Source organism: Pelodiscus sinensis, chromosome 1 (genome assembly GCF_052426305.1).
Source record: "Pelodiscus sinensis isolate ZL-2025 chromosome 1, ASM5242630v1, whole genome shotgun sequence".
Lineage (NCBI taxonomy): Eukaryota > Metazoa > Chordata > Testudines > Trionychidae > Pelodiscus > Pelodiscus sinensis.
In genome coordinates, this window is record NC_143052.1 from 25,452,860 (window position 1) to 25,480,779 (window position 27,920).

The window sequence follows — 27,920 nt, forward strand, 5'->3', positions numbered from 1 at the left end:
CGGCAGCGGGCGCGCGGCCTCGACTCTTTTCTAAGATGGCGGCGGCGCTGGCCGCAGGTTGCTTGGCGGCCCGACGGCTCCTATGGGCTTGGCCTGGCCGCCGCCTTGTGCGAGGCTCCGCGCCAGCAGGCCGGGTGAGTGACCAGGGTCGAGGTGCTCGGGGGGAGAGGGGCGCTGTGTAGCTTCCCAACGCTTTGGCCGGGCCACAAGGTGCCGGCAATTAAAGGGCGACGGGCCCCCTTCCGCGCGGTGCACGCTGGGAGCTGTAGTCTCAGCGCTGTCCGGCTGTCACGTGGCCGCTCTGCACGCTGGGAGCTGTAGTCTCAGGTAAGTCATGGGGCCCCTCTGCCTGCTGAGATCTGTAGACGCTGTTTCCAAGGTAGTTGTCTGTCTGGGATCTTTGGCAAGCGAGTGGCTCTGCACTTGTGGGTTGATTGGCTGGAGGTGGAACAGCCTGCTGGGTTCTGTAGTTTTCATGGGGTGGCTGAGCCGTGGCCTCTGTGGGCTCCTTGGATAAAGTATGGATCTGTGCAGATTTAGGAGCTGTAGATATTGGCCTTTCTGGGACTAGTCCCTGGCTCCTTACTCAGAATCATTTAATGCTTTTACTATTATCCCCATCTTGCACAAAGGGAACTGAGCCACAAAAAGACTTACGTGGCTTAAGCCGAACCCAGGTTTTTCACAGCAAGGCTGGTGCTCTAACCATTGCATTAAGAAGAGGTCACATCCAGACTTGTCCATTTTATGCCCCCTTTATGCCTCCTTTCTGGGCAGAGCTGGTGCATGTCTTAGGGGAAGAAGAACAATGGCCACCAAATCAATGCTTATTTCACAAAACAAAAATATTTCCTTTCCTGATAGGCATCATAGGATGGAACCTGCAATTTGTAACTAATGACTTTTCTTTACAGTTCATACACCTTGGGACAAGCAGATTAAGAGCTACGAAGGCAGCAACACAAATAGTCTTAAATGTTCCTGAGACTAAAGTATCATCTCTGGAAAATGGCCTAAGAGTAGCTTCTGAAGATTCTGGACTCTCAACATGCACAGTAGGTAACTTGTGAATTATTTTTTTCTTTACTATATGCACACATTTTCATTATATTGTGAAATTAGATTTACTAGTTTCATTAAGAGTATTTAGCAGAAATAGTGCAGAAATAGTTAATTGTAAATAATAAACACACGTTTGTGTGAAGATGAAGCTAAGCTTTACAAAAGTGACCAATGATTTTGGATTACACCAAAGTGACCAACCAATTGATTACACTGTAAAAGTCTGATATTGCAGAGTGTAGGTGCTCAGCACTTTCTGAAAATTGGGCCTCTTTAAGTGCAAATTAATTTACCCCCAAATTGAGGCACCCTATTCACTAGGCACTTTCAAAAAAAATCCATGTTATAGTGTATTAATAAACAGTAAAATCTTAGCTTAAGAAAGACCCCCCACAAAATGATGCCAATGCTATCTTTTATTAGATAGTAAGATTAATATTTGTTTTTAATAAGGTTGGTCTTTGGATTGATGCTGGAAGCAGGTATGAAAATGAGAAGAATAATGGAACAGCTCACTTTCTGGAGCATATGGCTTTCAAGGTTAGTATTAAAACTAGTTTTCAAATGTTATTAAAATTGTTTACTGATTTTCAGGGATAACTTTGGAGACTTCTTACGACTGGTTTCAGTCTGTCACTTCTCAAAAAAACAAGGAAAGCAAAAGCAATTTGGACATTTTTGTCCAGAATAATAATAATAATAATATTAAAAGGATTAAATCCGTTCCTCATTGAAGTCAATGGGTTGCTGTTGACTTCAGTGGAGCCAGGATTTCATGTCAGACCTGTATGGGTTCATCTGTAAACTTGCATGTGCCGTTATAGCCTTGACCGAAAGAAGAATTTCACATTCTATCCAGTTGAAACAAAAACCCAAAAATGGTTGACTGGGATTATAGAACGATAGATTTATTAGTTTAAAGAATTAGTTCTGCATGTTATGTCAGATTTTAAAATTAACAATTGAGTGCTTCCTGAAGTGCAGTCAAAACAACACAGGTCTGAGTCAAGTGTTATGCAACCTTCCTTCCATATTTCTGCCACTATGTTTAAATCCTGAATTGATCCACTCCTGTTGATACCTTAAATTGGTAAGTTTGATTCATGCTGAATTTAACTAATCTTTGCAAGAGACAAATAGGCCCTCTGTTTTCAAGTTAATTGTCATTTAATCTGTGCAGGCATGAAACTTTCAGGGGTAGCTCATCACCTAATAAACTATCTTGTTAGTCTTTAAAGTACTACATGACTGCTTTTTTTTTTGTTTTACCAAGATCAGACTAACACAGTTACCTCTCTGACTGTAAAAACTTAAAAAATAATGAATAGTCTTACAGCACCTTAGAGACTAACAAAAAATGTAGATGGTATCATGAGCTTTCGTGGGCACAACCCACTTCTTTTTCCAGTGGGGAAGACTGGTGTGCTAGCTTTCTGCTCCCCAAAATCATTTGTTTTTCTTGAGCTCAAATCAGCTACTTAAAAAAAATAAAATAAAAAAAAACCTTACTATTCCCCATTTGTAAAAGCTACTTTGTTGGTAGATATGTTCCAGAGTTCAAGTAAACTTTTTTTCCTTTTAATTTCAGGGGACAAAAAAGAGGTCTCAGTTAGACCTGGAACTAGAGATTGAAAACATGGGAGCTCATCTTAATGCCTACACATCCAGAGAACAAACTGTGTATTATGCAAAGGCTTTCTCAAAGGATTTGCCAAGAGGTAACTGCTTCTGTTCTGCAGGAGCATCCTTCCTAAAGATTAAAAGATTGTGAGGAGGGGAACAACAAGGAATGAAATGAGCTGACAACCCTCTAAAGAAGCAAAAGTGGGAAAACAATGCCTCTGCAGAGTGTTTTCCCCCTCTCCCTTCCTTGGCAGGCCTTCTGCTGGTACTCCATGGGGATAAGGCTTAGCAGGGTTGGAAAGGCGCATGTCAGCATTGTGGCTCATGCTTGGCACCCCTCCTGGGGACCAAGTAGCTCTCCTTTGGGGTTAAAGATGTGAAATATTAACCCCTCTGCAAATCTCCAAGAGATGCAGGTTTGTAAACCATGTTACCTGGCCCTACTTTGGCTCCCCTGTCCTCCGGAGGGAACTTTTTTCAAATTCTAAAATGAATCTTCCTATGTATCCCGGTCATTCTTACCCCTCTAGTGTGTTTGACCTTGGAAAGATATGATAGGGTCCTGAATATTTGTACTGTGGTTAACTTAAGGTGTTTGTCTAGTTCTGGTATGTCTATGTAAGTGAATTGTCTTCCTCCATAATGTTCATCTGAAATAAAACAATTCTCATCAAGGAATTGTCAATATGAAGCTTTAGAAATCCCTAAAGGACACACATTCTCTCCAAGAAGGACATTAACAATTTTTCTAAAACAAACATTACAAAAGAAACTTAACACTGTGTAAAAGTTTACTTTCAATTTCTTGTTAGATCTTTCTTCCTATATTCCATGCTAACAGTTCTGCCTACTTGTAATAGGTATTTGAGTTGCTTATTTGATTATAGTATAGTCAGATGAAGGTTCCACTGTTGCTGAAGCACACTTGCCTCCTATCTCTTTGTGTTTTCAACTAGCTGTGGAGATTCTTGCTGATATCATACAGAATAGTACACTGGGAGAAGCAGAAATTGAGCGCGAGCGAGGAGTTATCCTTCGAGAGATGCAGGAAGTTGAAACCAATTTGCAGGAAGTTGTCTTTGATTATCTTCATGCCACGGCCTATCAGAACACCACACTGGGATGTACAATCTTAGGACCCACAGAAAACATCAAGTAAATCCAGCTTCTATTTTTCCTTTGTCTTAATGGTTATTTTTCAGTACCTGAAAACTATACTTAAAGATAAATGGAACAATTCTGTTCTCTTTATGCCCTATCAAGTGTTTGGGGTTGCAGAGGGTGGAATTTCCCCTAAACGTATTCCTCAATCTTGCATGTTTGTAATAGCGTCCAAAAGTGAAACTTTTATGTATGTTAGAACTCGTCTACACTTAAAACGCTAAATTGGCTTAGCTACCTCGCTTCAGTGTAGACACTGCCTATGCTGACAGGAGCTGTAGTCATTTTTTCTTTACCATTACAGATCCATAAATCGCAATGACTTGGTGGAATACATAACAACACATTATAAAGGACCCCGGATAGTGCTGGCTGCTGCTGGAGGTTCGTATGAAATATGCATCATGACAAACACTTGGAAATAAGTTGAAAAAACACAGTACTCTTAATTTTGTTGAGATTGTACAAAGATGAGACATAGAATATGACTTATCTATTGTTAGCCCTCAAAGTTCTGTATATTTTTTTTCTACCTTGTCTTGCATCTCATCTGTTACGTTTTTCCCCAAGAAATTTTCTAGGGACATCCTTAAATATATCTTTTAGGAAAGGAGGGTGCTTAGCTTCCAACTGAGAGGCTGTTCCAAGTGTAAGAGGACAATGTGATGCTACAAAGCCATAAATGCACGAAAGAGAGCATTCAGAATGGAAGGGAGAAAAGAAAACAGAAAGGTGGAGTGAGATTGTGTAGGACTTTTGAAATTGAGAACAAAGAACTTGTACTTGCTGCTGTATAAGAGAGAAGGAGGTTGATAGAAAAGGATGAAGATTTTAACAATGGCATTTAATGAAGTAGAATGGGTGGGATCAGAAATGTACAGTAATGAAGTTGGGAGAGAAACATGGGTTATGGATTGTTGTCATTCTAGTGGCTTGGTTGAAACTTTTTTAATTTATGTGAAGTGAATTTATCATGGAAATTTTTTTTTAAACTGCTTTATATGAAACTCTCTTGTTCAGGAGTCTCTCATGATGAATTGCTTGATTTAGCAAATTATCATTTTGGTAACTTGCCGTCTGCTCAGGAAGGAATGCCAACCTTGCCCCCTTGCAAATTCACAGGTAGTGAGGTAAGCAGTGAGAATGTGTTTTGTCTTTTCAGGTTAATCAGATCAACAAAAAACACTGAGTAATGGTTGATATTAAAGGGTTGTCTGGTGTGATCAGAGTTTCTAGCTTGATTTTCAAAGCTGCTAAGCTCCTATCACTCCTATTAAGTTAATAGGATCTGCTGATGTTCACCATTCTGGAAAATCAGCCTGTTTAACTGACACGTTTCTGGGAAAGGGTTTTTAAAGGTTACAGTGGAACTCAAGACTCTTGGGTTCTGTTCCCAGCTCTGTCCTGACTGACATATCACTTAGCTGTCTTATGTCTTCATTTAATCATCTGAAAAATAACTATTATGACGACTTCCTTACACATAGCACTAGGTTGACTCATACAGAAGTCACTAGGTAAGAGTATAATTAAATAAAGATTTTTGCACTTTGACCTAGATTTTATTTGAAATTTCCTAGTTTCCTTCATTTGAATAAATGTACACACTACAGTATATTTGCTGCAATACATTTGTAGTTAATATTTTTCTGATGCTTTATCAGATTCGTATAAGAGATGACAAAATGCCTTTGGCACACATCGCAATCGCTGTTGAAGCAGTTGGCTGGTCTCACCCAGATACAATTCCCCTTATGGTAGCAAATACTCTGATAGGCAACTGGGACCGTTCTTTTGGAGGAGGAGTGGTGAGTGAACTTGATTATAAGATGTTTAATTTGGTTATGTGCCAGCATCCGTCCACCTCACAAATTCCAACTTGCCTGGGGTGAAATTCAGTTATCTAGGTATTTCTCTCAGCATTTAAAAATAATTAAAATATAGCCCAATAGACACTGAATGCATTCTGTTGCCATGTGAGAATTGGGTGCACATGTATTTGAAGAATGGCATGCTGAGCCACCAAAGTGGAGGAGTCCTCATACAGCCTAGCAACCTATGGTGAAAAAAAGTTGGAGAAAACTGAATAGGCTCCGAAGGGGTGTGCAATGAGTAGTTTAGTGCCTGTTCCCTCTTGGAATCTTTCTATTTTTTTTCATATTTAAAAAAAAAACAAAAACAACCCTTTGCCATTTACAGGGCTCAACAAACTATGTAATCACAACCCGGAAGAGCCGGGTTTGGGCAATCTGCGCATCCGCAGATCGCTGGACAGCGCAGCTTAGCGAGCCCTGGCCATTTAAAATGGACAAGTTCAGGCTGTCACTCAGAGGGTGAGATTATGTGCAGGAAAAGAAGTTGTCTATCCTATACAAAAGCATCCTGGTGTATTGTCATAGCAGTACTGCTGGCTGTGGAGGAAGCTACTTGATCTGCCACACCTGAAATAGCAAAGGGTGAGCTTGGTAGTGGGAAAAGATATTTTAAAAACCCCAAATCCTGAAATTCTAAAACACATCTTGTGTCAACAGAATTTATCCAGCAAGCTTGCCCAGATCACTTGCCATGGCAACCTGTGTCATAGCTTCCAATCTTTCAACACTTGTTATACTGATACTGGCTTGTGGGGGCTCTACATGGTTTGTGAACCATCCACTGTACAGGACATGATGCACTTTGTTCAGAGAGAATGGTAAGAAAACACAGGTTTCTCAAAGTAGTTTGTTTTGGGTTAAACCCTGGCTATTTAAAAAGTAGTGTTCTGGGTTTGTTTCATAGCACAACTTTGTTGGGAAAGAACAAGTAGACTAAATTCAGAAGCTTGTGACATTTGTTCCTAAGAAGCCAGTTTCTCCCACCCTTGCTATATCTTGCACTGGAAGTAGCTTGAATGAAACCAAGGGGCTTGCTTGAAGAATAAGGTTGTACTTGGCAAGAGTAAGGCTATGTCTACACTGGCAGCTTCTTGTGCAAGAACTCTTTTGCAGAAGAGTTCTTGTGCAAAAAGTCTTCCACAGGAGTGCATCTGCACTGGCATGTGCTTTTGCGCAAGAGCATCCTGGCAGGGTAGATGCTCTCTTGCGCGAGAAAGCTCTGATTTGCCATTTTAACCATAGGGGCTTCTTGCGCAAGAAATTCATGTTGCCTGTCTACACTGGCCTCTTCTGCAAGAGCTCTTGCGCAAGAGGGCTTCTTCCTGGGAGGGAGCGTCAGAGTTCCTGCGCAAGAAGCCCTAATTTTCTACAGTACAATATCAGTTTACTTGCGTAAGAACGCACGGCCAGTGTAGACAGGCGGCATGTTTTTGCGCAAGAGAGGCTGTTTTCGTGCAAGAACACACCAGTGTAGACATAGCCTAAGAGTGGCAAAATCTGGTGCAAAACATCAGTAATAGCCATTTCATTTAAAAACTAAGCTGTCTGGCAGGAGGAGGGATCAGAAGGGTTATGTGACATTCTGTGGCGTAAGATGCAAGTTAAGTAAGGTCCATTGCATTTTATCTAACTTTAACTGTGTGCTGTCAGTTGGAGGGTATATAGACCTGCTTGGCTTTAGTTTACATTTTCAGAGAAGCACACATTCAGTTACACTTAACTTACAAACACAGTAACTGCATAGATGATTAGATGAACAAGCTAATGACCTATTACACATCATCTAGCACTTACATTTCACCATCGTCACTATGTATGAACTTCACTGTAGTATGAAGTCACTATGATATTTTAGTTTATATTGACTCTAATGCTTTTTATGTAGCCTCTTGTAAAACTAGGAAAGTTTCTAGATGAGTTGATGTGCCCCCAGTTAGATCTGTGAACCCCAAGAGCTACATCCACCCCTGGTTACGAACCACTGCCCTAGTGAAATACTTTGGAAAAGCTGTATCACTGAGATGTTTAGAACTAAGTCACATGACTCTCTCAATTTTCCTGTGAAGACTTTCAGCTAAGTAGCTTGGGCCATTAGAGAGCTTCCTCAGATTAAAAGGTAAATGTTATTTCAATCTTACATCTCTAATTGTCCATATAGATATGCTGGGACTGCCACCAACCATTGTTCTCTCTAACCTGTGCAGCAACACAGCTTCACAGGTGATTAATCAGCCCCACCTTGTCAGGGAGCTCCAAGCCTCTGACTGGGCAGGATTGATGAATCACCTATGAAGCTGTGCTGCTGCGCAGCTTAGAGGGAAAACTGCCACCAACTCTGCTCTTTAGAAATGACATTCTAGTATTAGTGTATTAATATGCCTGGTGTCTTAGCACTATACATATGCAATACAGCACCCTATATCAAATAATTACTACCATTCTTGCTTGAACTAGTAACACTTTCTGTTGGTCCTTCAAACTGTATTTCAGGATACGACTCTGCACAAGTGTTACTGAAAGTGAAGTAGCTCGAGCCAAGAACCTTTTAAAAACAAATATGCTATTACAGCTTGATGGTAAGGTTAAAATTGGGATTTAAATTTTAACATGTTGATTAGGGATGTTAACTGCTTACAGGGGGGGAAGCTGCTCCAGAGGCGCACTGCTCTGGCCAGGCCAGGCCCACTGCAGGTCAGGACTGCTTTGTGCTAGAGTGCCACAGACATGGGCTGCTACACCCTCACTGGAGCAGCCCCTGTCCAAGGCAGAAGGGGGCTGCAACATCCCCCACCAGTTAGCCATTCATATCCCTATATGTTAATAACTAAAGTATTTTTTGCCTTTTATTAGGGTCCACCCCCATCTGTGAAGACATTGGGAGACAGATGTTGTGTTACAATCGCAGAATTCCAATTCCTGAACTTGAAGCAAGAATTGAAGTAAGCAGTACATATGTTGTGTATTTTTAAATGAACGTTAATGTAGCAGCTAGCAACTTAGCTGCATAGAACAGGGGTGACCAGACAGCAGCTTGTGAGCCTGGTGTGCCTCCTTTAATTGTAAGTGTGTGGTTTATGGAGCTTCTTGAAATTAACTGTGGTGCCATTTTATAATTCAACTGTGGGCTCTCAGTAGGGATTTTAGAGAGCAGTTGTACTCTTGCCCCCCATCCCCCCTGCTGCTATGTATGAAGGGCAGCGAGGGGGGGAGAAATGGAGATGGTGCTGGGGAGAGGGGAGCTGGCTTAAAAGCCAGTGGGTCTCTTCCTCTCCCCACCCCCTTGTGTGTGTGACCCTTAACTACTTTTAAAATGCTGAGCTGCAGTACATGTGGCTCCTGGAGCTCTGCAGAGCAGTTCTTATCGACTAATTGTGTAGCTGATACAAATTATATTGATTACAAGATTAGCTAGATAACTGCAATTTAACACCCTTAGCTCTCAGTATTTTCTTTCACAAAGTCTATTATTATTACCTCTCAAAACATTTTTCAGGCTATTGATGCCCAGAGCATAAGAGAGATTTGCACAAAGTACATTTATGATAAGAGCCCTGCCATCGCTGCTGTGGGTAAGCTTATTCCCTTTCCCTTATCATAAGCAGCTGAAGCGTAAATGGAAATCTCGACTGACTTTTTTCTTTTTAATTTCCAGGTCCGATTGAACAACTTCCAGATTATAACAGAATCCGTAGTGGCATGTACTGGCTACGTGCTTAGGAACACAGCTGCTTTAGAAACCTGGTATCTTCATTAAAACACTTGTCACAAGGCAGAGACAAATTTGACTTTTTCCCTCAAACCCAAATTCAGTACAAAAGCCCTACTGTGAGAAACATTCAAGTGTCCAAAAATTACATAAATGTCACTTGAGACATCATATTGATAGTTAATTTCATTTACGCAACTGGCAAGCAACAAGGTCCGACCATTGTCCTTACCCTTGTGTGTGTGGAGAAACTAGATTTATTCATGTGTGTGACATTTTGAAATTTCTATATTTGTTGAAAGAAGAAAACGTACAGTATTTGCATTTTATTATAAAACGGAACACAACAAAGATTGTCATTGAGTCTTACTTCTTTGCTTTAGCAGCATTCAACACTTGTTCTTGAGCAGCTTTCTTTGCTTTTACCATTTCAACAAGTTCCTGCAGAAGAAGAGAAAAGAAACAAATTTGTGTATTTAACCAATTAAATTGTCAGATGATTAATCATAGGGCAACTTAACTCTTAACTAAAACAATACCTTGGGTGGTCAAGGGCCTGCTTTTGGAAAATACAGGTATCCATTCGTGTGGATAATTCTTGAAAAGCAGAGGCTGAATACCCAAAAAGCCAAAATAACATGACTAGTGGTGCTCTTTCCTAGCAATTCTACAGCTCAAATTAACTCCTTGTTTTCAGTAATGTGTTAAGTGTCCTGTTTATTAATTGTAACTTGTACCAATTTTCAAGTGTCACCAAGCTCCATTTTAAAGAAAGGTTAGTGGAGGGGGGTCTGAGGACAGTGCTGCGCTAAAGTTAAGTCAAACCAGCTATGTTTCAGGGGAGTGAAAAATCCACATTCCTGAATGAGGTATGATCCAACCTAAGTCTCCCCTGACAGTACTAGGTCAGCACGAGAGTACTTCCATCTACTTAGATACAGCAACAGAACCCATCGCATTTATGTAATAAGTCCCAATGCTGAAGCACTGCAGCTTAAGTTCAATACAGGCTATAGGAGATCACTTAACATGAAGTCATCAGTGAAGAGTTAGCATGCAGTAAGATGTCACAGATATAACACCACACCATAAAAATTTAATGTCTTAACTGCCCACTTAATTTTAAACAGCCTCCTTCACATATATAAACTCCTTGCTTCACAATCTATGATAACTAGAATTTGGAATAATGTAGTACTTTCCCCAGACCTGAATGTATGCTCTGTGAAACTCAAAAGCTTATCCCTCCCTCTAACAGAAGTTGGTCCAATAAAAACAATCTTATGTTTTTCCCATATCCTGGAACCAACCTTAGATTTTCCCACTTGTTTTTTTTTCTAAGGGAAGAGCAGCACTGGCAGAGACACACACCAAATATTGCTGTAGGCTAACCACATAATCCTAGGATGAGCACAAACAGTATTTCCTACCTTATAGCGCTTCATGCAGTCTTTTTTTGAGCGGCCTGGAACAGCAGCTGCTATTTTTTCCCACCTTTCAGGAGTATTTACTGGATATGTCTTCAAAGCCTGCTCTAAAAGTTTTTGCTCTTCTGTAGTCCAAGGGGATGAATCTGTGCATGCCCCTGTTATTAAAAAAATTGATAAATGAGAATAGTGATGAAATATTAAATAGTTAGTTCAAAACCCCTCTCATAAAAATTTTGTTCCTGCAGTGGGATGAGTAAGTGAGAATGTTGCTAAGAAATTGATATTCCCAGGAAACTTGTGTCTGAACAACTGGAGAAGCCTCTATTTGCTTCCTTTTTCATTTCAGTAAGGAAGCAAATTATCTCCTCCTAGGAATATGCCGCTAGGGAAGGAAGTGCCCAGGGCAGATATTGGAGTTCTGTGCAAGCCAAGTTCATCTTTGGAAAGGGCCCATACCTGCTCTGCCCCTGTAGTGGATCTCCTGAACCCCACAGTTCCTGACAGTGTGGCTTTATTGGCTGGGGTTGCTTCTGGGGAAATGAGAAGGATCTATAGGAGAGATAAGAGAGCCCCCCAAATCTGCATTAAATCTGACAGCTGCCACACATGGATAAGTGTCCTGGGCCAACATGTTCTTTGACCATATTCTGCACTCACTGAAGTATGCACATGCGGTCAGCTCCTACAGACATCCAAAGGCAGAATTTGGGCCACTAACTTTTTATTAAACATAACTATAGGCATGTGAATGGCTGAAAATAGTTCTTAGAGCCTTACCTTCAAATCGCTCTGACGGTGCAGCACTGTCTGTCTGAGGTACCACGCCATGTTCTTTTTTAAACTTATCAAAGGCTTTCTTGTTTATGTCGTCCTTTTGATGTGGGTCTGAGGACAATACAGATTCATTTAGTTGACAAAACCAGAGACCACAGCAGGAAGTTTAAAAAAAATGTGGCGCCTAATATCAGATTAGCCTAAATCTAGCATTCAAATATTTTCAGCATGAATGTAATGTTTCATTTCAAAGGTTAGCAATAAGGGTTGTTAATGAAAACTAGGTGAGATTAAAGCTTTTGGATACCATTGTTTGGGATCAATATCAGAACATAAAACATCAGAATATGATCATCATAAAAGATGTTTTTCAGGTCACTTGGGGTCTGATCCTGCAATCCTAATCCCACTTGGCTACAGTGAAACTAAGTATATAAGTGTTCCCAGGAGCCATGACTGGAGGATGAGGCTCTCAATCTGTAATCCGGATATTATCCCTCATTTGAAGTCCCTTTCTTGTCCCACCAAGTGGCTTGATATAAAGTGATTGAGAAACTGCTTTAAAATGCACTCTGTCTCTAGTGGAATATTGAGCTGGAAGAAAGGAAAGTTCTGGTGTTAAGTTTTTATTTTCAGTAATGATCATTGTCTTAAACTGAACTACTCTTCAACAGCACAGTACAGTGGGTCAACAGTTATATAAGGCCTGTTTGTATTTCATGGTAAAATCTCTTAGCATAGCAGCACTGATCTGAAATTCATCTTGACAAGGATGATTTCCACTCAGAACGAGCTAAGGCAAGTAAGTGATTGTGCTAATAAGGGCATTTTACTTCCCCTTTCTGCTTTCACTCACTGAAGATGGAAACTGTTTCCATTAATGGACAAAGATTTTTTGTTCTGCATTTAAATAAAAATAACTTATTACATAAATAATATAGAAGCACGCAGACCATCTTACAAAGATAATAAAGATACCAAATTTCTGGAGGCTCTTTGCTTTATTGATGACATCTTTTGCTGTTCGTTTTATTCCAGTAGTAGAATGCAAGTTCATATAATTGGCAATAACTTCCCACCTACAGCAAGAATGGAAAACAAACAATGCAAAATAGCATATGGTAGGCTAGCCATGAGAGAGATTTAATTGCCTAGCAAGTCTGTACTCAAATTATAGCAAAGACTATGCTTACAAAAGCATGTCTATAATCCTTTAGAAACAAAGCATATTTAAACTCCACAGTAAATGGAGTGAGGGACTTTTTTTACATTGCAGTGAAGTTGGGTTTGGGGATGTTAAATTGCATTTAATCAACTAATCAACTAGTCTATGGAATTTTCATTGACTAAGTTGAAAAGCAGTGGAAACTGCAGAGCCACAGCGGGGGTTAGTCCTGGCTCCAGGAGCTAACATCGCTGCAACTCAGCCTTTTAAATGTATGGGGGAGGACCAAGCGTGAGCTGGGACAGCTAATTCCTGGCTCGTGCCTGGTTCCCCTCACTGCTTCTGCTTTTTAAGTGTAGTAAGAGTCTGCCAGGTTGGGCCCAATCACCCGCTATGCCTCTGCCTCCCCTGCTTCCCTAGCACAGGCTCCTGCTCCCCACCTTTTTGCATAGGAGAGGGAGAAACCACTAGTCAAAGGACTAGTCGACTATCTGATAAGTTTATGCTTATCAGTCGACTAGTCGCTTACATCCCTAGTTGGGTTAGTCTCATAGGGCATGTCTACACTACAGAGAAGATTGACTCTGGAGATTGATCTTCTAGTGTTCGATTTAGCAGGTCTAGCATAGACCCCAGAATTCAACACTAAAGGCAGCCCTTGCCAGCAGCTGGTACTCCTTGATCTGGGAGGAATAAGGTAGGCTGATGAGAGTGCATGTTCCCATTGGCCTCTTACAGTGTAGACACTTTGGTGGCTCAGTTTAAGATATGCCAAATCCACCTACACATTTTGTGTAGTGATGGCGTATCTTAAACTGACCTGCCTGGTCTAGTGTAGACCAGATCTTACTGACTCTCTGCCCTGCACTGTGCTCCAGATGTGTGCGCACCTGTTCAGTGATCCGTTGACTTCCTTGCAGGATTGGAGCCCAAGCTTGAAGTACCACTCCCCTCAAAGGCTTCTGCCTAACCCTCTCCCGAAGCAAAGTGATATAGGTAGAGAAAAGATAAAATGAAGGGATTCTCTACAAGCTATGTGGCAGGATGTTCTGAAGTCTCACAAGTTGGAAAATGTTACTAAAAAAATAAATTTTGTCTTTTCATTTAAAAGATGAAAAAATACCTTGAGTTAGTCCCGGCAGGGAAGAGGTTCACAGCTTTAATCAATAACTGTAAATCATCTTCTGACCAGTTTTTACTTCCACCTCCACTACCACTCGTTGACTTCTCTGAACTCTTTGCGGCCTGGCGCAAACGAGCCTCTGCTTCTTCTCTTTCTCGCTTGATCTGTTCATTTATTTCTTCTATCTATGTAAATAAAAATGCGCAGCAATTCATTTTAACATTTTCTTCCACAAATCCAAAATTAAAGTCTCTTCTACATTTTCAGCTACTGGATTTAATTTGAGCCTTGAACTTTCCCTGATTTTCTTATTTTGTACATCACAATCGGGGAAATTGTTGACCTATCTCACCATTACTTCTCCAACAGTTCAGATATATGCAGCCATATTCATGGGCATGCCAAAAAACTATGTACAATAAGAGTGAAAATTCATTACATTCAACTAGACACTTTTTCAATATTTGAGCAACAATGCTATGTGTTATGGGAAAATTTAGACGGACTGCTGACACTGTCATTGGCACCAGAGGCTAGATTGTGTTTGCATAATAGAATTAAGCAAAGACTGGGCCATTTCTCCCAGAATAATTGCTGAGGAGTATGAACTTTCTTATCTAAACTTTGATGGGATATTACACCAGTTGCTGTTGTGATTAGGTACTGTACAATCTAAAATGCATCAACTCTTACTCTGCTGGCTCCAGTACATTAGACTAACCCTGAACTATGTTATTTATTGTGGAAGCAGCTGCAAAGTTTCTTTATGTTATGAAACAAGTCTTGGTCATCATTCTTGCCATGTTAAAAAGAGCCCAATCTAAGATGTACATCGGAAGTCAATAGTCAACTTATTCAGAAGCTGTCAGTCACCTAAGCTTAATTAAATATTTTCATTACATTGATTTGACACCACATATAATTACCTGCTTTTCTACAGCAGCCTTTCCACCTTCCATTGTTGTGGATGTAAGTGCTTCATTCAAGCATTGCAGACTAAAAATAAATCATCAAGTTATATTCAAGCTCTACTAGAAAGGCAGATATTAAAATGTAGAGCAAAGAGGGACAGGAAAATGTACCTTGCTAGTTCAAGACGATCACAAAGTTTTTCCACATCTTCCATCATTTTAACACACTCTGCCTCATTATCAGAAAAGTAATTCCAGTTCTGTAAGCAGAAATAAATGTTTTCCCTTGAAAGTATAGGACAATTAAATCAAAAAGGCATCTCAAAACACTCATTCTTCCATTACTACTGTAACAGGCTGAATAGCCTTAAATAAACTGGATGTTTTTAATGTAACTGAAATTGGACTATAGGAGTGTACTTTAATATTTTGCTTTTTAGTTGATAAATTGCCTTCATAGAAGCTACACTGATTTGCCTTTGCAGAGCAAGCTTCTCTTTATGTTGCCTCTCTCTATAAAAACCCCTTTTCCTGCGGGATGACATGGCATCCATCCCTCTCCCTCCCCAGTGCTTGGTGGCCAGGGGAGAGAGCGTGGGGTCTGGTGAGAGTTTGGAATGGCCCCCATCCCTCCCAGCAGCCAGGAGGGGAGCGTGGGAACTGGCAAGGCCCCAGACTGGCCTGGCTCCCCATCTGTGGCCGGGGGGAGAGCATGGGGCCTGACATGGCTTCAGCTCTGCCCAATGGCTGGGGGAGGGGGAAAAAGCTGGGGATGCCGCTGCCTCAGCCTGGGGCTTATTGAGCTGGCTACCCCTGGAGGCTGCGGAGAGGGAGCCAAGGCTGCCTACCCCCAGAGAGAGGGGGTTGGAGAGTGTATTGAGCAGGGGACACAGCCCCCTTGTAATTCTGTATTAAAAAAAAACTATAGTGATATTTATTTGTAAACGACAAGTGTTTCTGAGAAGTGGAGTGAAAACACTTACCTATGGATTTAACATCTACCCTCCATCTCGATTTAAGGATAAACATACATGAGTAACTTAGCATAAAAAGAAACGTTTAGGGCAGTGTGTGACATTTTCATGAATACACTCTATATCAGTTTTTCTTAAACTTTTTAAGACCAAGGAACACCAAACAATTTTTTTATGAGGAATACCAAGGATTTTTGTTGAGGGCGGGGAAGGAGGGCGGGAAATATTGAGCAAAAAAAGTCTCCTGCCCCTTTAAGGGCTGCCATTTTGAATTCTATTGTTCTCCGCGGCATACCAGTGTGCCACAGAACACAGTTTAAAACACACTGCTCTATATTGAGCTATAACAACATCTATACCTTGCATGTTGTTCTCAATTTTTGCCTTTCCTTCTTAATTGCTTTTTTCTGTATATCTTTTTCTTTTTTTGCCAGTAGTGCTTGTTGTCTAACTTCTTCCTCTTCCTTCTCCTTAGCCAACCGTGCTGCTTCCAATTCTGCTTGTCTTTGCTGAAATCAAGGGGGAAAAAATATCACATTTTAGTGGGTCTTCTGGTGTAAGATGCATAAGATGTGCTCGTTTAACAAGGTGAATAAAACTATCAATAGTTAAATGCTTGGAAGGCTGACCATTTAAGAAATAAACAAAAGGTGAATGTGCAGTCAGACACACACTGCTTGGCATTAATTACACAAATACTTCACTGGCACTGAAGATACCCATTTTCTAAGAGCTGGTCTACACTACATAGTTAGGTCGACCTAAGGCATGTTAATCTAATTATTTCAGCATCTACACTAAAGCCTTTCTTCTCTGCCATACTACACCACAGCCCCCTGCTTCTCTGGAAAGCTGAGCAGCCCGAGAAGCCCTGGCTTCTGCCCTCACTCAGAGCCAGGGCATCTCAGTGAGCCATGAAAATAGCAAGGCTCTCAGTCCTTAGAAAAATCTAACAGTTCTCTAAGCATTTGTGCTGCTCTTCTGAAGAGCTATTGTTGGCAAATTGCAAAATAGGGTTTTAAAAATCTTACCATTTGGATTAGTCTCTTATACTTCCCAACCTCTTCAATCACACTAAGATTCTAACAGCTGATCTCTCAAAGGTTGTTAGTATTAGCAAGTGCATGCTGCTGCTTATCTTCAAAGTGCTTTACAGATAACCACCAATCAGGCCCCAGAGCACTCCCATAAAATAAGTAATTATTTCAGTTTACAGATGGGGAAACTTAGCCACAAATGTTAACAGGAGTAGCCTGAGGCAATAAAGAAACTCTGCAGTGAACAGGGATTTGATTTTAGAAGGTCATGGTAGGGATGTTAAATTTAGTTTAATCAACTAATCGACTAATTGATGGAATTCCCATCAGTTAGTCAATAAGCGGGGGACAGGCAGCGGGGCTCGCCCCCGGCTCCGGGAGCTAACCCCCTGCGGCTCTGCCTTTTAAATGTATTAAGAGATGGCAGGCTCTTAATACATTTAAAAGTCTGAAGCACAGTGCGGGGGACCTTGTGCAAGCTGAGACAGTTGATTCCCTGCTCACAATGGGTGCCCCCCCCCCCCCCCCCTGAACTTCTGCTTTTTAAATGTATGAATAGCTGGCAGGCTCTTAATATGTTTAAAAAGCAGAGACACAGCGGCTGAGACTGGGTATGAGCCAGGACTGGGTATGAGCCAGGAAGCAACTGATTCCGGGTTACCCGGTCCCCACTGCCCCTCTGTCTCTCCTGCCCCCTGAGGAGATGGTGCTGGGGGCAACTGGCTCCTGCTTCCCTGCTGTTGCTGCCTCTGATAGAGGCAGCAAGGGAGGGGTAGAAGCAACTAGTCAAGAAACTAGTTGATTATCAGATAAGCTTATCCTTATAAGATAGTTGACTAGTCACTTACATCCCTAGTTCCTGGCTGCCAATGATATTCTGTCCACTAAGGCGACATCTCATTCTCTCAATCTTAAAAAGGGTCACTGGTCCCTTAATCTAGCTGTGTCTTTTTGGCATTAGAACAAGGCTGATAATAGCAAGATTCAGGTTTCAGAGTAATTTTCAGTTTGTGCCCTCTATCTGGAACCTAAAGCAAGAGACCAGGTATATTTAAGTATCCAAGTTTATCAACCCGTGCAAACAATGTACAAACTTACTCTTTCTTTTTCTTCGTGTTCTTTTCGTTTTGCTTCTACTTTTGCTTTCTTCTCTGCTTCCTTCTTCGCCTTTTCTTCATCCTTGAATTTTTTTATTCTAGGATCACAGCTGTATGCATTGTCTAACAGATTAAACAAAGCACTATGTCCATGAGAGTGTACACTTGGAACATTTTCAGTGCTAATTACGAAATGCTTCTTTTTAAAAAGACAGAATTTATACTCACCAACTAATGTCCTTATCCTGTTCATCTCTTCTTTTTTCCTCAGTGCTCTGGCTGCTCTATTCTGTTTCTCTATCCACCTCCTTTCATCTCGACTACAAATTGGAAGGCATGGTGTTAGTTCAGCTCTATCAATCACTGGTATTGTTAATGGTCTGTTCGGAACTCGTTACAAGTGCCAATTTGCAGATGTTTCAAATTTCAACTGTAGTAAAAGTAGACTTAAAGCTTAGCCCACCAAAGGTCAAATTCAGACCCCAAACAATTACACAACAACTCAACCACACTAAACAGTCTAACACAAAGGCCAATTTGGTAACCAGGGCTCGATAATCATTGTAATCTACTCACCTGTGGCGAGTAGATTACAACCCAGAAGAGCCGGGTTCTGGCGATCTGTGCATGCGCAGAACGCCGGCGAGCGGGGCTCGCCGCAGCTCAGTGAGCCCTGTTGGTAACCATTAGGGATGTTAAAATCTATGAATGTGTCTAGACTACAGGGGTTTGTCGACAAAACTATACCTGCGTCTACACTACCGCCGAGTTCAGTCGACAGCGGTAAACCTCATTCTACAAGGAATAACGCGTTTTGTCAACAGAGTTCTGCGTTATTGCATCTACATTGTCCTTTGTGTCTACACTCTCATGTCAACAAAGTGGCATGCTTTGTCGACGGAACTGGATGTAGTCTAGACGCTCTTTGTCGACAGAAGCTTTGTCGACAGTATCTGTCGACAAAGCCTCTGTCAACAAAAGCCTGTAGTCTATATGTACCCTCTCAGTGGTAGTTGGGATTGGGGGGGAACCAGCCAGTGCACATGGAGATAGGGTTGCCAGGTGTCCAGTTTTGAACCGGACAGTCTGGTATTTGAGCTTTCTGTCTGGGAAACAAATTGAGAAAATAACAGACATATAAATGTCCAGCATTTTCTAAGTAAGTTAGTTTTATTATTATTATTATGAGTATCAGCAGGGCTTGACAAACCCCGGCGAGAGCTACTCACCAGCCCCGCATTGTGCATGCACCAGACTGGCACTGCGCATGTGCGAAGCGCCGGTGAATGGGGCGCACGGAGCAACCGGCTGAAATCTACTTGCCACAGGCAAGTAGATTCAATGGTTTGTCGAGCCCTGAGTATCAGTATGTAGTTGTATACTGCGTGGCTGGTAGATGCGTTCGCACTGCGTGAGCGTGTCTACCACCCAGGCCGTGCACAACTACACAGTAGAGAGGAGGGGGGGCGGGGAGGGATGGAATCCCTGGGGCCAGGCTCACCAGTGCGCCCCCTGGGACTGAGTGCAGGACGGGCAGCACCCCGGGACCTGTGTGCGCCTGGGCCAGCCCCGCTCCCTGCTAGCTGGTTCCCTCTCCCCCGACTAGCCCCGCTCCCCCCAACCCTCTCCTGGCCAGCCTCACTCCCTGCCAGTTGGTTCCCCCCCGGCCAGGCCCGCTCCCCCCAACCCCCTTCTGGCCAGTTCCCGGGCCCCCCCCCCCCCCGCCAAGCCCAGCTTCCCCCCAACCCCCTCTCGGCCAGCCCTGCTTCCCACCGGCCATCTCTTCCCCCCTCCCCCCACACGTGATCTGAGATCAAGTGTGTCCGGTATTTTTTTGAAACCGTCTGGTAACCCCACGTGGGGAGCTGGCTTTTAAGCCAGCCTGCTCCCCATACTGCTGCCTCTCTATCAGAGGCAGCAGTGCGGGGGAAAGGAAGTACAGGCAAAAGCTGGTGCTTGCGGGAACTGGCTTAAAAGCCAGCTCCCTGCAAGCACCGGCACCTGCTTGCCCCCCTGCATGTAAATGTGTAACCACTGAACAATTCAGCAGTTATATGTTTACAAAAATAAACGTATTTTAACAGCCCAAGTAACCATAGGACCTCTGTTCCTGGAGGTTAAGGAGAACAATTTTTCACCTCAGTGTAACTGCCTTTCATGTATTTGAAGACAGTCTTCTCTGCTCCAGACTAAACAAATCAATTGTTTCACTCCTTCCTTATAGATCATGTTTCTTAGACCTTTAATCTTTTGGCTATATTTTTTGTGGGGAGGACAGGGAGAGAATCTCTTTTGGAGTTACGCCAATTTGTCTACGTATTTCCTGGAATGTGGCATCTAGAACTGGATAAATCTTATCAGCATGGAGTACGTCTCATGTCTTTTTTACAGCAGTCCTGCTAATGATGTTTGGCTGTTTTTAAACAGTTGACTCGTGTTTAATTTGTGATTCACTATAATTCCAGATTCCTTTCCACAGCACCCCTTCCTAGGCAGTCATTTCCCATTTTGCCTGTGTGTAATTGATTGTTCCTTCCTTAACTGCATTTGTTCTTTATCGAATTTCATCCTGTTTACTACAGACCATTTCTACAGTTTCTCCAAATAATTTTGCATTTTAATCCAATCCTCCAGTGCACCGGCAACTCCTCCCAGCATGGTGTCATCTGAAAACTTTATACATGTACTCTCTATGCCATTAACTAAACCTTTTATGCCATTATCTAAATCTTTTACAAAGATATTGAACAGAACCAGAGCCAGGGCTGATCCCAGTGGGACCCCACTTTATATGCTCTTACAACTGGACTATGAACCACTGATAACTACTCTATATGAACCATTTTCTAACCAGTTATGTATCTGGCACTGTAGTTCGGGTTCTATATCTGTCATGAGCTTGCAGAAGTAATAGATTGTGTGATGTTCCACAACCTCTGTGACTTCTGCAGCAGCTAGAGAAGCTGACTCCAAGGGCCAGGATGCCTGAGCAGCAGCTGGTGTGGCTGAGTCCAGGGACTGTCTTTGCAGTGGTCCCAGATTTAGTCAGGGATATTTATAGTTCCAGTCATGGATAGGCCACCAGCCGTGAATTCTTGTTTACTGCCTGTGACTTGTCCATATCTTTTACTAAAAATACCCATGATGAAATAATAGCTTTAATTATAGTAGCTCCAGCTAGTCTATCTTTCCTTAATTTATAAGAAGGTCATATGAGACAGTATCAAAAACCTTATTAAATTCAAGATATACCACGTCTACTGTTCCACCCCATCAACAAAGCTTGTCACCATGTCAAAGAAAACTATTAGGTTGGTTTGACGTGATTTGCTCTTGACAAATCCATGTTGACTGTTACTTATTTTATATTCTAGGTGTTTGTAAACAGCTTGTTTGATTACCTGGTCCATTATTTTACTGGCTGAGATTCTGTGCTGTGGCTCTCTATGAACACACCAAAGAACTTAGAGAGCAAGGAAAAGAGGGGACCAAAGCAGCTCTAATTCACCTTTACATATTACTTATTGTAGGCTATTCTAGGAGCTGGAGAGGCCCTAGACTAATTCAAACAGCTCTGGTGGCCTAATTTCTGGGAGCTTCTTGGGACTAACCTATGGGCCACAGGTCTGCCTAGAATCTTTGCAGCACTGCATCCTGTGATCATACCTCAACAAACCCTCCCACTTGCCAGCATGCCCTCATACCAGGGCTTATAGCTATGGTGTTCAACATGCTAGCCACTAGACACATGTGGCTATTTGACCAGGTCAGTGTGGCTAATTTGCTTTAGCAGAAGCCACTATAGTGGCTACTGCTTCAGAACTGGCTGGACACCATGTGCTTACAGGAGACAGTTGTAAGGGTATCTTCTACAGCAGTGGGCTCCAACCTTTTTAACCACAAGATCACTTTTTCAATTTAAGTTCAATGTAAGATCTACCTCAAACCCAAATACCTTTGTCCCACTTTCTTCCTGCCCCTTTTCTGAGGCCCTGCCTCTGCTCCACCTCTTCTCCTAGGCCTCACCTACTCAGTCCATCCCCTTTCCTCCCCCATCCTCACCCACTTTCACCAAGCTGGGATAGAGGGTTGGGGTGCTCAAGCTCTGGTCTTGGGCCAAAGGGTTCAGTGTGCGGGAGGGGCTCTAGGCTTAGCACAGGATGGTAAATTGGGGTCAAGGAGGGGTTTCAGGGTGCAAGCTCTGAGAAGGGGTTTGGGTGCAGGGGGATAGGAGGTTGGGTGCAGGAGGAGATTCAGGGCTGGAACAGGGATTCAGGAAACAGGCTTTGGTTGGGCACCATTTAACTGAGGTGGCTTCTGGGTGGTGGAGCAGTGGGGTTAAGGCAGGCTTAATACCACCCTGGTCCAATTCTGCTTTTGAGCTGTGTTGAGATCAGAGCTTGTAATTATGCAAATGTACAAGAAAAGCACTTGGTACCTGTACAGAATCACCATTGGAGGATCTCAGAGCACTTCATAAACACACCTCTCAGGTACACAATAATTATTCTCATTTTACCAATGGGGGACAGAAGCACAAAGTATGACTTGTCCAAGGTTATACTGCAAGTCAGTTGCAGAGCCAAGAATAAAACTCAGAACTCAGCACTTCTAGTCCCATACTTTAACAGCTGGACTAGCTTTCCTCCTCTGATTTACAGCCCAATTACAAGGTGAGAAATCTCGTTTAATTAATTCATTAGCCTCTTCTCAAAGACTTTTTACTTACATACCATTCTGCTTTTTCTTTTTCTTCTTCATCTAAATAAGAAAATTCTCTCCAAGAATCAAAATTATACCTATAGTAAATGCAAAAAAAAAGAGAGAGACAATTTCTGATAAAACAAAAGGGATAGCAAAACCACCTGAAAAATGTTTGCATTTTTAATGTCAGGTTCTAATATGCAGTTAGACCATTAGCAAATCAGACTAGCATTGTTGCATTCAGTCAACTTGCCAAAAATCAAAATCAAAATATTTGTAAATATTACAGAAATAAATGTTGTCAGGCCATTTGCCAATCACTGTATTTAAATTTGCGGAAATGTATTTTAGCTCTATTTATTTAGATGCAAGAGACCCTCTGAGTTAACTAGCATCTGTGGGTTTTGTAACCAATCGGACACGACCTCCCCTCTCTCCTCTTCACTGGTGTCTAGCTGACCTGACATACTTCTCTGCTTTTCCCTTCTTCCCTAACCTTGGCTTTCTTAGTTATAATTTCTTAAGCTTTTTATCATGCCTTTGGTATGTTATCTGTAGTACAATGCAATTTCTTGTATTCAAGGACACGAGGCCCCACTTTGTTTATGAATATGTATGTAACCTGTGGAACGTGTGTGAGGTGTGAATGAGAAATACCCAATCAAAAAGGCAGTTTAGGATCAGTGACCTTTTAAGGCAGACAAAGACCATGCAAGCAGATACATTAACTGAGAAGCGGCCAGAAAAATCTCTCCCCCTTTCTTGGACAAAATGTAACATCACAGCAGAAACCTGGGACTGGCCCAGGGAAAGTAAAGGCACAAAGATGACTGTGTATAAACTGAAAGGTTCTACCATGTTTTTTTTTAAGTGCCAGTCAATTTTATTTCAAATTAGATTACAGTGTGTATGTGGCAAACTGCTGAACGAGTCCAAAGCTATTAATCAATCCCTACTGCAAATCTGACTCAGCATTACTTATTGAAATCATTATTAAAGAGAGAGAGAGAGTGTGTGTGTGAGAGAGACAAGACAACTTTCCCTCCACAAGCGCAGGACAGAGTGGCCAAGAGTAATTCACAAACTGGATTTTCTAGAAATGGAATAGTAGCTTCATCTCCATAGTCATTCAGCCCCTGGCCATTCTGGTCTGATTGCCAACAAGGGTGCCAACTGTGTGATGGTTTTTATGTGGAAGAAACACTAACTAGGAACCTAGATCAAAACCAATTCATTACATACAGGGCACCAAAGACTTAATGAGTCACTTTAGTCCACTGTCAGCCAGTGTTCCTTGGGCAGGCTGAATTTTTTTGTGGGCGGGCTGAATTTTCTCATGTGCAACACCAATACTGAGGTAGCATGTGGATGTGCGCCACCAATACAAACAAAATACACACACGCATGTACGAATACATTTTAAGCAGTCCATATGTGTGGATGAATATATATTAAAACAAGACATTGGTGTTTAGCTGCTGTGAGGTACTCTTAGTGACTACAAAAGGTGGTGTACGAAGGTAGGGAATTAGCCTTCTTCCACTCAAGGAAGAGTAGGAGCCCCAGAACAAATTAACACATGACTTGGGGTTTGTAAACAGACACGTTTCAAATAGCTTGCAAATAAGGTTTCATCTTACAAAACTAACATTATACCTAGTGCTTGCTACTTCTGACTCATAAGAGCTAGAACTCTACTACATAGCAAAGATCTGGCCTTAATGCACTTCAATTTACTGTGTATTAGTTAGTAACATAGGATTTTAAAAAATATCAATAAGTTCAGAGTTTTAGATATCTGCAACATTAAAAAAAATCTGTTAAAATAATCTTTTTCCTTCTTATCTTAAGCCATTAACACCTATGTAAACTTTGTTTGAAATATAATCATGCAAATGTCCTCCTGGCACCACCACCTCCCTCCAACTCAGCCAGAGAAGACTGCAGCAAGTGAATCAGGACACCCCAAACAAATTGCCCCCTGCCTCCACCTCACTACACAGATGCCAGTACCCACCCATTCCCTCTTTCCCCTACCTATCCCATTCAATCAGCCTCATACCTCTCCCTTCCCAGCCCAAGAGGGTTGAAGAGACTGCTGGGTTTCTGTTTCTTTCTCTCTGCTTGGGCAGACAGGACTCTCCAAACTCTCCTTCCCTCTAACTTCCCCCAAGCCAATTCATCACTCACTCACTAACTCCCCCCAGCAATTTATTCCGTGCTTATCTTGGCTGCTTATCTGCTCTGGGAGCTCTTCAGTTCAAGTAGCACAGATCCGCTTAGCTGCTCTTACAGATGCTGACCCCTTCCAATCAGCTGAGCTCCCTGCTTGCGTGGGAGCTTTGAAAGGAGCTCTGAGTGGGGTTCAGAGAATAGCTGTGCAGTCACACAGCTTAGAGGAAACTTAGCTGTCAGCCCAGACGAGACTTCAATCTTTAACCAGGGATAAACAGCTCCACAAACCTCTTAACAGCCAATTTTTAAAGTGACAGTAGTCTATCTATAAACCGAAGTGTTAACTTACTTACCAGAATGAATAAAATGCATCCACATCTTCAAATGAAGAGTTCATGTCTCCCAGTTTAGGAACATTTTTCTTATTTGACCATCTGTAACAATGAATTAAACCTTGTTTAAAATGAAAGTTGAATAAAACTCATATAGAAGTAAACTCAGACTAGTTTCCTATTTGCTAGTTAACTTTTTAGAATATGCATAGTGATCGTGTCACAGTGCAACAGCAACCTTGGAGAGACATGCAACTGATTAGTAAGCCAATAGAAAAATCAGCAGCTGTGCTCAAATTCTGGGCAAAAGGGAAGAGTCTCTTTCTCCTGAGAGAATGAGGAGAAAAAGCACTTGTTACAATCACCAGCATGAATGCATTCAAATAATAATACAACATTCTGAGACCTACTTGTTAAAAATATTCGGACCAATATGTTATGCAAAAAAAGAGAAGATAATGTGGCAGAGAACAGAACTCTTTACCAAGTATCTTAAAGGTAATGAACTCGATTGCATGGTTCTGTTAGTTCAGATTATATTAAAAGAAGGCAATGCCTTAAAATAATTTTGAATCTGCTATATTTAACTTTTGAGAGAGACAAAGTGAGTGAGGCAATATCTTTTATTGGACCAATTTCTGTTGTGAAACTCTGATGCTTGAAAACTTCTATATTTCACAGATAGAAGCTGATCCAATAAAAGTCATTACCTCACACACCTTGTCTCTCTTCTATTCTGAGGCGAGCATGGCTACAACACTGTAAACAACATTTTACTTTTGATACATATTGTAATCCCATGCAATATATTTGGGAATCACAATACATAGAGGCTGTGTCTAGACTGGCCAGTTTTTCCGGAAAATCAGCCGCTTTTCTGGAAAAACTTGCCAGCTGTTTACACTGGCTGCTTGAATTGTCGCAAAAGCACTGACTTCCCACTGTAAGAAATCAGTGCTTTTTGCGGAAATACTATGCTGCTCCCGTTCGGGCAAAAGTCCCTTTTGCACAAAAGTTTTGCACAAAAGGGCCAGTGTGGACATCTGAGATTTGTTTTCTGCAAAAAAACCCTGATCGCGAAAATGGTGATCGGGGCTTTTTTGCGGAAAAGAGCGTCTAGATTAGCACGGACGCTTTTCCGCAAAAGCACTTTTTGCGGAAAAGCATCCGTGGCCAATCTAGACGCTCTTTTCCGAAAATGCCTTTAACGGAAAACTTTTCCATTAAAAGCATTTCCGGAAAATCATGCCAGTCTAGACGTAGCCTAAATGTATCACTTTTGGCCAGGGCTTGTATGCAATTTCAGAGACAACTCCTCTAAGAATGAAAAACAGCGGGGTCTGATTAAGATGAATCACTCAGGTCATAAACACTTCAAGAGAGGTACAACTCCCCTAGGAGGATGGCATTTACTGGTTCAAATTGAGTTTTCCAGAGATGAACAGACTAAGAAAGGGCATTTGATAGAAAAAGGCTATGTTTACACTGACTCGGTTTTTTTTTCCCTAATCTAAACACAATAATACCTTATGTTCAAGAGGGGACCCAACCTTTGTGGAAGTGTTGAAAGGACTTTGGCCTATGAAGGCCCCAAAAGACTGATGGGTGACTCTTGCTATGTTTAAATATATTTATGGGTTTTATATATTTTCTCTAGAATGCCTTTACCATAAGAATAAATGTGCTTACTCAGAAAGAGCTCTATGGTATCTTGTAACTGCCCTCAGAAAGAAGAGACAAGAAAAGCACAAGTGCTGGCTCTCAAGATTGGTTTGCTGGGGAATATCTGTATAAAGAAGGGAGCTCTTCAGATGTAAAATCCTGATCAAAAAGTAGACAGAAAGGGGTCTCTGTCTAAGAAGTGACAGCTAGAAGACAGAAACCTTAAGTTGGAGCCCTTGAAGAAACCACAGAGGAGGAATACAAGAGCCATTATACCCCCTTGCTAAATTATTATGTTTCCTAGCCACACTTAAAATGTAACCCACTGGTTACAAACATAATGCCATATGAACCTGCAAATAGCCGAGTCCCATGCAACGTGATGCGAGCCCGAATGATTGTGCTATAACTTACCTGGCATTCCTTTCAAAAACAGGTGAAAACACTTCAAAGAAATTTTCCTTTGCTTCACTTTTCGAAGGTACAGAGTTATCAAAAGTAGGATCTATGCTGTTAAATGCTCGTCTCTTCACAGGATCAGACAAAATTTCATAAGCTGGAGAAAAAAGTTAAAGGCCATAATACTCTGTGCTGAAGATGAATATGCATACTGGAGCTTCTTGGAGGAAATGTTATAAATAAAATTCTAAATACTTTTAAAAAAATCCACCATACTTTTGACCTCTGTGTTTCCAACAATTTTTGTTGTTGTGACTGTAAGAACTTTGTTGTTAACTCCTGTAAAAGGTGAGTAAGTAAAGCACTGAAGAAGAGAGAAAAGCTTATAAAAAAAGAGACAACAAATTTAACTCAAAGTTCAGCTATAAATATCAAACCAAATTATATGTTAATGAATTGTGTAATGGTAAATTCAGTCCATTTCACTGGGAGTTTTGGTGAAACTCCTTTAGACTTCAATTCTGCAATTACATCCATGAAGGTGGCCCCTTGTGCCCACGTGACACATGGACTTCCCTAGAGTACTTATATCTTCTGCTGCAAGTGTGCCATTGGAACTTCAAAACAGAGCATTAAGCACTATTTAAAAGGGCAATTAATATCTGGGGGTCATTCACTTTGTAGCTTGTATAGATAGGGGCTTGGAACATC

General features: G+C 41.6%; 2 protein-coding genes across 5 annotated transcripts in view; one reads left to right on the forward strand and one right to left on the reverse strand.

Annotated features, from left to right (window-relative positions):
• PMPCB (peptidase, mitochondrial processing subunit beta) lies at positions 1 to 9,779 on the forward strand. Its single transcript, XM_006137537.4, has 13 exons — positions 1 to 134; positions 915 to 1,055; positions 1,516 to 1,602; positions 2,651 to 2,780; positions 3,642 to 3,840; positions 4,151 to 4,230; positions 4,867 to 4,976; positions 5,511 to 5,654; positions 6,378 to 6,538; positions 8,211 to 8,296; positions 8,571 to 8,659; positions 9,214 to 9,289; positions 9,373 to 9,779. Exons 1-13 carry the CDS (start codon positions 36 to 38, stop codon positions 9,435 to 9,437), a joined length of 1,467 nt encoding a protein of 488 aa, XP_006137599.1. The 5' UTR covers positions 1 to 35; the 3' UTR covers positions 9,438 to 9,779.
• DNAJC2 (DnaJ heat shock protein family (Hsp40) member C2) overlaps positions 9,738 to 27,920 on the reverse strand; it is a 26,583-nt gene continuing 8,400 nt past the window's right edge. Inside the window, exons 5-17 of one of the 4 annotated variants that reach the window (XM_006137535.5) lie at positions 27,225 to 27,366; positions 25,170 to 25,250; positions 22,671 to 22,736; positions 18,166 to 18,257; positions 17,939 to 18,060; positions 16,163 to 16,312; positions 15,001 to 15,089; positions 14,845 to 14,914; positions 13,919 to 14,103; positions 12,609 to 12,709; positions 11,634 to 11,741; positions 10,857 to 11,011; positions 9,738 to 9,867 (exon numbers count right to left, since the gene is read on the reverse strand). In XM_006137535.5, coding sequence (XP_006137597.2) covers positions 9,793 to 9,867; positions 10,857 to 11,011; positions 11,634 to 11,741; positions 12,609 to 12,709; positions 13,919 to 14,103; positions 14,845 to 14,914; positions 15,001 to 15,089; positions 16,163 to 16,312; positions 17,939 to 18,060; positions 18,166 to 18,257; positions 22,671 to 22,736; positions 25,170 to 25,250; positions 27,225 to 27,366 — 1,436 coding nt within the window. In that variant the 3' untranslated portion in view covers positions 9,738 to 9,792. The other 3 variants (XR_003087014.3, XR_003087015.3, XM_014580825.4) reach the window with 3 other exon arrangements.